We start from the raw sequence: 12,379 nt of genomic DNA on the forward strand, positions 1-12,379 counted from the left end.
TACAAATGTCTAAAACTTTGCCAAACAATTGGGCAGCCACTCACCACATGTGGCAGCTGGGCACTTGAATTGGGGCCAGTCTGAATTGACTTCAGTATGAAAAAAGAATGTAAAATATTTCATTTTTTTTATATTGATTACATGAAGAAATGACAATATTTTGGATATATTAGGTTAAATAAAATGTATTATTAAAATTAATTCTACCTGTTTTATTTTTTAATGTGGCTACTAGTAAATTTTAAATTACAAATTTGGCTCACATTATATTTCTGTTGGATGATACTGCCCTAAAATAAGAACGTCAACACTAGTCTGAAATCTGAAACTAGTTTAGGATGGAAACAGCCAGTCACTTGCATTCTACTAGAATTTGCTTTTACTCTTTAAGGACTCATCTGATTATTAAGATTAAATAATTCTAAGGAAAAATATGTTTATCTTAGGAAATTGTAGTTTACTTGTTTTGAACACAAAAGTTTATGGTACTGAGATAGTTAATGCTATAGCTATTTTGATAGAAAGGAAACTTTAATAGAAATACTTATATCTTTAAGTATTCTTTATACTTTTAGACAGTTGGACAATGTAAAGCGATAACATCATCTTTCCAATATTCCCTGTGGAATAAACCAACAGGGTAGATAGTTGGTAATGCTGTGCATACCTCTGTAGCTTTGGTGAGCACCACATGGAACCAGCCTAATCCAAACCTGCATTCCAGATCACAACGCATTAACAAGCACGCCAGTGTAAAGCTAAATGGCTAATTCATGGGAAGAAAAAATCTTACGGGGTAAATACATTTATGCATTTAACTTACCCAAAACAAAAATCTATTCAGAGAATGTTTTTTAAAAGTTTGATTACAGTTCATCTCCTCCAAGTGATGCCTACTAATGTACTTTTGATGTTATTGTAACTTTATTAACAGATGATGTAACTGTTATTTGGGTTATGCCGAGGTTTTCTTCTTTGTTTTGTGGGGTTTTGGGATTTTTCGTTTGGTTAGTTGGGTTTGGTCTTTTGGGAGAGTTTTTGTATTTTTAAATAATGAGGTGCTCTGCTGCAGTAGCTTGAACAGTTATCTCTCAGCCCTTCTTACTGTGTTAGGTGATTCTGAAGCAGTGAATGAATGCTGTCTTTTTTTTTTTTTGCTCTGTTTAACTATTGGTTTGCTCTGTTGCCTGTTCAGATGCTCTTACAGATGCAACTAATTCATGAAATTTCCAACTTAAAGAATTTAGTTAAGCATGCAGAAGTGTATAATCAAGATCTTGAGGTGAGCTTTTATGTTGATATTTCTGTTGATAAGGGACTAGAGCTATAAAATATACATCATATGTAATTGAACATGATTTCAGAAAAGAGAAGGAATTATATTTTTTAAGTATCAACTTTTAAATTTTACTGTCTAAACTATTAAATGTAAATTCTTTTTAATCCCTTAGAATTTAGATCCAATTAAATTGTGTTTCACTCTCCTTTGATTCTTTTAGAATGAACTAAGTTCAAAAGTAGAGCTGCTTAGAGAAAAGGAAGACCAGATTAAAAAGCTACAGAAATACATAGACACTCAAAAATCAGAAAATGTGAACATGGACTTGTCATACTCATCGGTAAAAATCAGGTTTATTTTGTTGTGTAATCATGTTGGCATTTATAGTGTACCATCACCATCATCATAGCAAATGCTTACGTTGAGCCTACTGTGTGCCGAGCGTTGTTGTAGTTGTTTTACATTTAGTATTTTATTTAATCCTATCAGTAACCCTATGGGAAAGGGACTGTTGGTATCATTGCCATTCTACAGATAAAGAATCGCTCAGAGAGTTGAGGACATCATTCTTTGAGTGCATGTAAGTAAGTTAGGAGTGAGCTTCCATTAAAAACCAGTAATTCAAAAAACATTTTAATTTTTTTCAATTGTTTTATACAAATGCATGAAGAAGTATGTAGTTGATCTCAGCCAAGATATCAGATCTTGGCATTAAGTAACATTTGAATCTCATGGTGAAATTGTTAAATTTTTTTATTTGCTTTCAATCCACCTGATTACTTCAAGAAAGTATCTGTTTGATTCTAGTTTTTAACACCCTTTTTTAAAAGGCAACAGTTTCTAGCTAGAATTTTTTTCTTTTTTTAAAGATTGGCACTTGAGCTCACATCTGTTGCCACTCGTCGTCATCATTTTTTTTTTCTTCTTCTTCTCCCCAAAGCCCCCCAGTACATAGTTGTATGTTCTAGTTGTGGGTCCTTCTGTCTGTGGCATGTGTGATGCTGCCTCAGCATGGCCTGATGAGTGATGCCATGTCCGCACCCAGGGTCCGAACCAGCAAAACCCCGGGCCACTGAAGTGGAGCTCGTGAACTTAACCACTCGGCCACGGGGCTGTCCACTAGCTAGAATTTTTTTAATCTTAGTTTCTGTTGTTCTTTTGTTTTCATTTGAACTTGTCAGAGTACTTTTTGTTACCTTCTATTAATCACAAATGATTCTTTTTAAAAGTGTTGTTACTGTTTGGAGGCCCTGGGAAGAAAGGTACTTTCATATAATCTTCGAGTGTCTACTGACAGAGTGGCAAGCAGAATTGCCCACTTTTTAAAAGTTGTTCTTTATTTCTTTCTCTTTATTCATTCATTCATTCATTCATGCATTAATGTTTTCCCAAGGACATATGGTTGAATTCATGTCAGCTAAAGTCATGTTAAAATGCTACTTCTCTTTAAAAATGACACAGTGGATCTTTTTATGTATTTATCAGTTATATTTTCTCTTCTGTGAGTTGCCTGTTCGTATCTTTTCTCTCTTTTTCTTTTGGATTGTTTGTCTTTTTTTTTTCAGTTTGTGATTTAATATTCTTAATTTTAACTATTAATTGCTCACCTGTCATGTTTTGGAGAGAATAATTTAAAAATACGTAGGAAACTTTAACAGGCTAGCTGAGCAACAATTGTGTTAATCTTTTTTAAACAATAACAGATTTCTTAAATTACAGTACTTCTATATATATAGTGCTTTTATAATTTGGAAAAAGATAACCAGAATTTTTAAAAATATTTTTATTTTCAAAAATGTCATTTCTTTTCATCTATCCTAAAAAAAATTTGGTGATTAACGTATTTTCACCATTTTTGATTTGTTAGGAATGACATCTGTGTGTGTGTTCTCTAAAGTCTTTTCCAACTCTAAGAAAGTTAGCTTTCAGGAAATCCTTTTTGTTGTGTGTATAGGAAAACATTCAAGACCTCAAACAGATGAAACAGACTCTGTTCGATGCTGAGGCTGTAGCCCTCGATGCCAAGAAAGAAGCAGCCTGTCTCAGGAGTGAAAATCTGGAGCTGAAAGAGAAAATGGTAAGTGATTTTTGTTATATTTATAATAAAGCAGTTGTAATGATCACTACATTTTTGTGAATTTGTATTGTTTCTCTCATAGAAAGAACTTGCAAGTGCATGCAAGCAAATGGAAAATGATATTCAGTTATATCAAAGGCAGTTGGAGGCAAAGAAGAAAATGCAAGTTGATCTGGAGAAAGAATTACAATCTTCTTTTAATGAAATAGCAAAACTCACCTGCCTTATAGATGGAAAAGTTCCAAAAGGTATTTTATAATTTCAGACTTACCTCTTTGCAAATCCAACTGCCTAAAGGATTTTGCACCTCCATTCCAATGATTAAAAGTCCATTGTTCTCTGATGTTTGTAAGTAGCCTAATATTAAATTTCAATATCATTTGGTGTCAGTATTTATAAGTGTTTCCATGGACTTCAAATTATAAAGGTTTAAGAATTATTTTTCAAATGAATTGGACCCGATCTTGAAAAAGGCGATTCAAGAACTTTTAACAATTGGATTACCTGTTGACCAACACTGGTTCTTTCTTTAATAAATTTTATATAATCTGATTAAGTAATCTAAGTTTGTATGTAATTTAAATTGTCCCAATAACTGCAAACTGTTTAATTTACCAAAAATATCCTAGATTTGCTCTGTAATTTGGAATCAGGAAGAAAGATTACTGATCTCCAGAAAGAACTGAATAAAGAAGTTGAAGAAAATGAAGCTTTGCATAAAGAAGTTAATTTGCTCTCAGAGTTGAAATCTTTACCCTCAGAAGTAGAAATGCTAAGGAAAGAGGTAAATATGTTTTTAAGCAAATAACTCTTACTTTGAAATAAAAACCCTTGCAATATTGCCTTAAATATTTTGCCATAGTTTGTTTTAAAGTAACAGTGAAGAGACTGTAAACATTTGACCCTGCTTGTTAGGAACATTTTCAAAGAATATGTAACAGTATACTTAGTAATGAGATCCATGTAGGGGCCATTTCTATAGTCCTCAGATGTAGTGCTTTTCAACAGAGATTGATGGCCCACCCTTAGTCTTTATCTTTTTTGGTGCTGTTGCTGTGGTCATATCACTATGTTGAATAAAGGAGAGTAAGGAGGTAAAGAGGGTGGCATTGATGAAGTTTTAGAGGTTGACGTAAATATTGCAGCCTAGTGAGCAATTCCGGAAACCTTCTGCCAGCCTTTCCTTTTTCTGCCTTTCTGAAAGAAATAAAAAGGACAAGAATTTGAGTACTTACTACATGGTGAGCATCATGCTAAACAACTTTAGCAACGTTATTTAGTCATCCTAAAAACTCTTTAAAGTACATGCTGTTTTTTAGCCCAACACATAGTTATGGATCTAAAAGCTGAGTTACACAGACCTGCCTCCTACCCTGAGCCTGTGGTTACAAGAGCTCTACTGTCTCGCTCCCTCTCCTTTGTCTCAACTTTGGCTCTCCTCTCTTTTTCCCACTTCCTTCTCCTTTATCTTTCACAATGATTAAACTATTTATAAGCTGGATATTGTTGGTTTAAATTAATTACTTAAATAATAGTTTCAATTTAAGTTATTTAAAATTTAAATTATTCATGGATTAAGTTTTTGGAAATCTGAGCTGCATTCAAAGCCTTTAGAAAGAAAATAATAAGTCAAATTCTAAGAAAAACCATAAGATGCCTGAAACACCATAAAGTTAGAAAACACTTTAGAATGATAGATAAGGAAATAAAGACATCCTAATTAAGTGTTTCTTCTCCACTCAATCCTTACTAGAACCCAAACAAAACTTTGATGGTAAAGTTAAGCAGGATAATATATTGTTATAAAGATGTGACAATAAAAATATTACCTTTCCTCAGTCAAATCTGTGCTTAATTTCAATGTCTTTTTTCTTTTTTGCAGATAAAGCTTTTCTTTTCCTGATAACTGCTGTAGTGGATCTTATATTGCTAACATAGCTAAATTTTATTTCTTTTCCGTAGATAAATGACAAATCTGAAGAGCTCTGTAAAATAACATCAGAAAAAGACAAATTGTTTTCTGAAGTAGTTCATAAAGAGAGTAGAATTCAAGATTTACTTGAAGAAGTTGGGAAAACTAAAAGTGACCTAGCAGCTAGCCAGTTGAATTATAAAAGAACTGATCAAGAATTCCAAGATTTTAAAAATCAACATGTTGAAACTGAGCAAAAGTATAAGATGGTCCTTGAGGAGAATGCAAGAATGAGTCAGAACATAGGAAATCTCTCTAAAGAAGCTCAAACACTTGGTTTAAGCTTGGATGCTTTGAACATGGAGGTTGGTACAACACACCCTCTATGGAAATGGTCTTTAGTTTTCTGGGGTTTGGCTTCTATATAGATGCCACAGAATGCTCTGCTTCTCACAGTAACTTTTTCTTATTTTAAAGCTTTCTTACAAAACCCAGGAACTTCAGCAGAAAACAGCTGAGAGTCAAGAAAGGTTAAATGAAGTGAAAGAGCTGAAGCAACAATTAGAAAGTAGAGATTCTAGGCTGCAAACTGTCGAAAGGGAGAAAGCACTGATTACTGAGAAACTTCAACAAACCTTAGCAGAAGTAAGAACCTTAACCCAAGAAAAAGATGGCCTGAAACAGCTCCAAGAGAGCCTGCAGATTGAGAGGGACCAGCTCAGAAGTGACATTCAGGACACTGTGACCATGGTGAGGCTTTGACAGAGTAAACTGAAAACTCAGAGCCTCTTCAAGACGTTCAGGAGCCATCAGTTATTATTTATGATCAAGCAGTAACTATAAAGTTATTTTCATTGTTTCACATTATTCTAATTGAAATTGTGTTCCCTTTCTCTGACAAAGAACATAGATACCCAAGAACAATTACGAAATGCTCTTGAGTCTTTAAAACAACACCAAGAAACAGTTAACACACTGAAAATGAAAATTTCTGAGGAAACTTCCAGGAATTTGCGTATAGAGGAAAACATAGGAGAAAATTCGGATGAATTTCAGGAAAAGGTAAAGGGTATTTCTGTTCGAGTTTTCATATACTATATGTGAGCTTTCTCCTTAACTTCAGACACTTAAGTACATAATGGTGACCTCAATCTTATTGATTATTCACAGTGAATAACTAACAACAGTTTACAAGATTAGCCCTAGTGTCTTTGAAATAACTTCAGATATAACTGCTTACAATCAGTTGGAAAAGGAAAAGGCAAAAATGTTAGTTCAAACTTTGAGCTGATATTTTCCGAGGCCTGGTGTATTTTAAACATCTTTAAAAGCCCCTCTGAATTCTAAGAATGTAAGAAAGATTGAGTGCTTATTATTACTTATGGGTAAAATATTTGTTTTATATCAGATTTTGTGTACTAGTTGAGAGTTCACTATCGATGTGTGTGTCGTGTTCATGTCTGTTTCTAGAGCTGTGCTGTGCTTAAATCTCAGCTTATTCTAGGCAGCATGGTTCGTTTTGTCCTGAAACCTGGGGAGAAGAGCTGCTTTGTTATTTAATTATATACAAGAAAGGCTAGGATGCTAATGATGATTTTTTAAAAGGGAGGTATATTAGTCTGCCATCACAAAATATCATAGACTAAGTAGCTTAAACAACAGAAATTTACTTTTTCCCAGTTGTAGAAGCTAGAGGTCCAAGGTTAAGGAGCTAGAAAATTCAGTTTCTTGTGAGCCCTCTTCCTATCATGCAGATGGCACCTCTCCTCACATGGCCCTTCTGTGTGTGAGCCGAGAGAGCTCTGGTTCTCTTCTGCTTCTGGAGTGGACACCAGTTCTATGGGGTTAGGGCCCCAGCCATATGATCTCATTTAACCCTAATTACTCTCCTTAAAGGCCCTCTCTCCAAATACAGTCATTTTGGGGCTTAGAGCTTCAACATGTGGATTTTGGGAGGACATAATTCAGTCCATAACGGGATTGCCTGTAATTTTATATAACTGATTTATTTACAATGCATTTCTACTTTTCAAAAATGCCTTTTATATGTCAGAATTTTTTATACTATTTTTCATTGTTATTATACTTAATACTATTTAATCCAGAATAATTACTACTGGGAATTTAAAACGTTCACCAATAGGAGAATGGTGAAATAATCTTTCATACATCCATAGCTTGGAGTAGTAGTCATTCATATATATATATATATATATATATATATATGTATAAATTTATTTTTGTTTGTTTTGTATCTTTAATTGTGGTAAAATATACATAGCATAAAATTTACCATCTTTATCATTTTTAAGCAAACAGTTCAGTAGTGTTAGGTACGTTCACGTTGTTGTGCCACCAATCTCCAGAATTCTTTTTATCTTGTGAAGCTGAAACTCTATACCCACTAAACAATTCCTCATTCCCTCCCTCCTCTAGCCCCTAGCAACCACTTTTCCACTTTCTATCTCTCTTAATTTGGCTACTCTAGGTACCTCACATAAGCGGAATCATGCAGTATGTTGTCTTTTTTTGACTGGCTTATTTCATTTAGCATAGTGTCCTCAAGGTTCCTCTATGTTGCAGCATACATCAGAAATTCCTTCCTTTTTAGGGCTGAATAATATTCCATTGTATGTATATACTACATTTTGTTTAACCATTCACCCATTAATGGGCACTGAAGATTGCTTTCACCTTTTTGCTGTTGGGAATAATGCTGCTATGAACATGGTGTACAAATATCTCTCTGAGACCCTGCTTTCAATTCTTTTGGATGTCAGATTTACTGGATCATGTTTTTTATCTTTTGAGGAACTGTCATACTGTTTTCCATCATGGCTGTACCATTTTACATTCCCACCAGCAGTGCATAAGGGTTCCAATTTCTCCAAGTTCTCACCAACACGTATTATTTTCTCCTTTTTTCACAGTAGCTATCCTAATAAGTGTGAGATGATATCTCATTGTGGTTTTTATTTGCATTTCCCTAATGACTAGTAATGTTGAGCATCTTTTCATGTGCTTGTAGGCTATTTGTATATCTTTACAGAAATGTCTGTTCAAGTCTTTACTCATTTTTAAATTGGATTGTTTGGTTTTTGTTGTTGAATTTTAGACATTCTTTATATAGTCTGGATATTAACCCTTTATCAATTGTGTGACTTGCATATATTTTCTCCCATTCCTAGGTTGCCTTTTCACTCTGTTGATTGTGTCCTTTGGTGCACAGAAATTTGTAGTTTTTATGTAGTCCAGTTTATCTCTTTTTGCTTTTGTTGTCTGTGCTTTTGGTGTCATATCCAAGAAATCATTGGCAAGATCCACTTTATGAAGTTTTTCTCCCATGTTTTCTTCTAAGCATCTTACAGTTTTAGTTCTTATGGTTAGGTCTTTGATCTACTTTGAGTTAACTTTTTTATATGATGTAAAGTAAGGGCCCAACTTCTTTCTTCTGCATGAGATATCCAGTTTTCCCAACACCATTTGTTGAAGATACCATCCTTTATGATTGAATGGTCTTGACATCCTTGTTAAAGATCATTTGACCATATGCAAAGGTTTATTTCTGGGCTCTGTTTTCTATTTCATTGGTCTATACATCTGTCTTTATGCCAGTACTGAGCTGTTTTGATTACTATAACTTTGTAGTAAGTTTTGAAATCAGGGTGTGTGAGACCCTCAGCTCTGTTCTTTTTTCAAGATTGTTTTGCCTGTTTGGAGTCCCTTGAGATTCCATATGAATTTCAGGGTGGATTTTTCTATTTCTGCAAAACACTATTAGGATTTTATAGGGATTGCATTAAATTTGTAGATCGCTTTGGGTAGCATTGACTTCTTAACAATATTAAGTCTTCCAATCTGTGAACATGAGACGTCTTTCCATTTATTTGTGTCTTTAATGTATTTCAGATACATTTTGTAGTTTTCATTGTACAAGCCTTTGCCATCTTGGTTAAGTTTATTCCTTAATATTTTATTCTTTTTGATGCTTTTGTAAATGGATTGTTTTCTCTATTTCCTTTTTTAATTGTTTATTGTTAATGTATAGAAATGTAATAGAGTTTTGTATAGTCATGGAATTTCTTTAAAGTAGACATTATCTACAATTGGAAAATTTCCAGGATACATTATTAAATAAAAACAGATACATACTAAAGAACAATTCAGTAAGATCCAACTTATGTAAAGAAACCTCTATATACCTTTATATACTATTACTCTATATAATGAGCTTCTTTTTTCCCATTTACTCTGGGGTACAATATTCCTGCCTTGGAAAAGGAGCTTTCTCTTCCTCTCTCCCTATGCTTCAGTCATTCTTTCCTAGAAAGCATTTTCACTTGCTCTATATCTTGTATTCTCAGTTTATCTATATTTTGGGTCAACTATGGGCCAAAGGCACTTGACCTTGATTTAAAATTTATAACTTCCACTTTTATAAGGGGAAAGGTTTTTCAATAGTTTTTTGAAAATAAATGCACAGTCAGTAGCCGCTTTTAAACAAATGCAAAATGCAGTCACAGGGCCCCATGAGAAGGAGCAGTAGAGGCGGAGTGAGGGAAAAGGAAAGTTACACTCACTGGACCAGCCAGTCTGTGGTATTAAGTTCATGCTGGAATCATCTGTGTTGATAAAAGGGTCTAACTGGAAATTCTCCTGGGCCATTCTGTTCATCAGGGTTTCTGAAATCTGGGATGCAATGCTGAGGTGAGCTTGGTCTTGTGAAATCGTGTTCATGCTGGAATCACCCATGAGGATAATGCAGTGGGTCTAGGGATTTCCAGATAAACCTGTTTATCAGAGCACCAGAGGGCAGCCTATGATAGCCTAGTAGGTCTATCATGAAGCCTCTAGGAGTGCCCGTTTTCAATCCTGCTTGATGTGTCTCTCTCTGGAAATGAGTTTCTCTAGTGTGTCTCAACAGAAATTTTAAACTTTGTGATTAGTAGGCTTATTCTCATATAAAGGACACAATTTTTTTCCTTATTTAATAATTAGACCTATTAGATTTGCTCATAACCATGGTAGCTGGAATACTTTCTAGGCTGAGTTCAGTTTTGCACTTTGTCTCAATCTGCTTTGTTTTGTGTACATTTCCATATTTAGGAGTAAAGATGCAAGATTCTGAATTATAGTAGCTGACTGACTAATCCCAAAGACTCTGTGTTCCTGCCTTAATTTCTCCTGTAGTTGTAGTTAGCTCTCTGCTCATCCTTGTAGAAGCTCATGCAGATTGCCAAAAAGAAGGGGCTAACCAAATGAAATATGGTTTGTCTGTATCCACTCTAGAGAATTGAGCAACTACTAAAAATTATAATTTGGAGATTATGTAACAGCATGGGAAAATGCATATCATCTAATCTAAGTGGGAAAGAAAAACTAAAAAGGATCTTATATGTAAAGTAGTCATAATTGCAATGTTAAAAAAATTCTTTTAATAGAAGAAACTCTGGAAGGAAATATTCCCAAATTCTAATAGTGGTTGTGTGAAGTTGGTGTCATTGGATGATTTTTTTTCTTTTTCTTTTTTTTCTAATTAAATATAGATTATTATAAAAACTTTTTAAACATCTGTGACCAATATTCAGCTGAGTGTTTTTACTGGGCTAGTATAGGATTATATGGTGATACCCTAATTTCATACTGGTAACATCAATCTTTGTCTCCTTTTACCAAGGAGTCCATGTATCAGGTTACCTTTGGTTAAGACTTATTTATGGATAAATGGATTTATATAACATGCTTTTCTTAAGCAGTATATGAAAAATATGAAAAGGTGAATTATGCTACTATAATATGAAATATGTTTCTAACAAAACTCTTTTGCCCTCTTATCTATAATAAAACTCTGAAAATAAAGATTTGTTAGTAGTAGGGCATAAGTTATGGTTTCCAGCTTTTGAAGGAAAGAAATAAAGAGGGAGAGTTTAAGCTGGCTTACTCCTTCATAAAGCCAGGTTAACCCATCGTACATGAAGATAGTTGTGAATTATCTATAGCTGTCCACATAGCTCTTACCAGTGAACAGGCACAAGAGCACGAGCTCTGGAACCAGACCACTTGGATTCAAAGTCTGATAACTTCTCTGAGTGACCTTGGGCAAGTGACCTACCCTCTCTGGGATTCAGTTTCCTTGCCTGTCAAACGGAGATAGTAATAGTGCCTACCTTGTAAGGTTATGGGGAAGATTAAATGTGTCACTGTGTGAAAATAGTGCCTGGTACATAATAAGTAATAGAAGTTTGGCTATTTTTATTATTAAAACTGTTACTAAGAAATTCTTCTCTAATGTATTAATATTTTAGATGGTTGGCATAGATAAAAAGCAGAGTTTGGAAGCCAAAAAAACCCAAGTGCTGATTGCAGATGTTGATAATGAGCTAACTGAACAACAGAGAAAGATATTTTCTTTAATACAGGAGAAAACAGCACTGCGACAAATGTTAGAGAGGGTTACTGCAGAAAAGGAGCAACTGAAGACTGACCTGAGGGACAGTATTGGAATGGTGAGATTCAGCAATGTGTTTTTGTCTTTGTATGTTTTAGATTTTTACAACTTTATTGAGGTATAATTTACATGCAATAAATGTATCTGAAGTGAGTGTCCAGTGTGATGACTTTTGACAAATGTCTCTACTTGTGTTCTCTCCACCCCAGCAAGTTCCCTCCCACCTCCACCCAGGCAATCCTGATCTCATCCTCTGCCCCACATAGTCACTGTCCTGATGTTTTCCACCTCAGCTCACTGTCTCTTCTAGAACTTCACACAAATAGAATCACACTGCATGTGCTCTTTTGTCTCACTTCTTTCTACACTCCTTTTTACTGCTTGGTAGTCTTCCAGTGTATGAATAGGCCACAATTTGTTTAGCCTTTCTCCTGTATTGATGGAAATTTGAGTTATCTCTACTATTTGGGTATTTTGAATAAAGCTGCTATAAACATTCTCATACAAATGTTTTTATGAACATATATTTTTTATTTCTCTAGAGTATGGATCTAAGTGAAATAGCTGGGTCATAGGGAGATGTATGTTTAGCTTGGTAAGAATTTACTAGGCTGATTTCCAAAGTATAGTTGCACCGTTTTACATTCTCATCAGCACATTAAG

At 34.3% G+C, this 12,379-nt stretch overlaps 2 protein-coding genes across 2 annotated transcripts in view; both read left to right on the forward strand.

The window, feature by feature from the left end:
- Positions 1-1,476: 1,476 nt before the first annotated feature.
- Positions 1,477-6,030, forward strand: LOC139043164 (centromere-associated protein E-like). The gene is made up of 6 exons (XM_070503448.1): positions 1,477-1,619; positions 3,234-3,356; positions 3,439-3,604; positions 3,986-4,140; positions 5,319-5,633; positions 5,746-6,030. The coding sequence occupies exons 1-6, from the start codon at positions 1,599-1,601 to the stop codon at positions 6,028-6,030; spliced, it is 1,065 nt and encodes a 354-aa protein (XP_070359549.1). The 5' UTR covers positions 1,477-1,598.
- A 106-nt stretch (positions 6,031-6,136) lies between these two features.
- Positions 6,137-12,379, forward strand: part of LOC139043181 (centromere-associated protein E-like) — a 39,646-nt gene continuing 33,403 nt past the window's right edge. Inside the window, exons 1-2 of the mRNA XM_070503473.1 lie at positions 6,137-6,330; positions 11,574-11,774. Of these exons, the coding sequence (XP_070359574.1) occupies positions 6,250-6,330; positions 11,574-11,774 (282 nt within the window). The 5' untranslated portion in view covers positions 6,137-6,249. The remainder of the gene's footprint in view (positions 6,331-11,573; positions 11,775-12,379) is intronic.

The sequence above is a fragment of the Equus asinus genome, unplaced genomic scaffold (assembly GCF_041296235.1).
Source record: "Equus asinus isolate D_3611 breed Donkey unplaced genomic scaffold, EquAss-T2T_v2 contig_193, whole genome shotgun sequence".
In the NCBI taxonomy this organism is placed as follows: domain Eukaryota; kingdom Metazoa; phylum Chordata; class Mammalia; order Perissodactyla; family Equidae; genus Equus; species Equus asinus.

Coding starts and splice junctions, on each gene's coding strand:
- LOC139043164 (XM_070503448.1), top strand. CDS start 1,599: ATGGACTTGTCATACTCATCG. Junction 1,620..3,233: donor TGGACTTGTCATACTCATCG/GTAAAAATCAGG, acceptor TTGTGTGTATAG/GAAAACATTCAAGACCTCAA. Junction 4,141..5,318: donor TAGAAATGCTAAGGAAAGAG/GTAAATATGTTT, acceptor TCTTTTCCGTAG/ATAAATGACAAATCTGAAGA.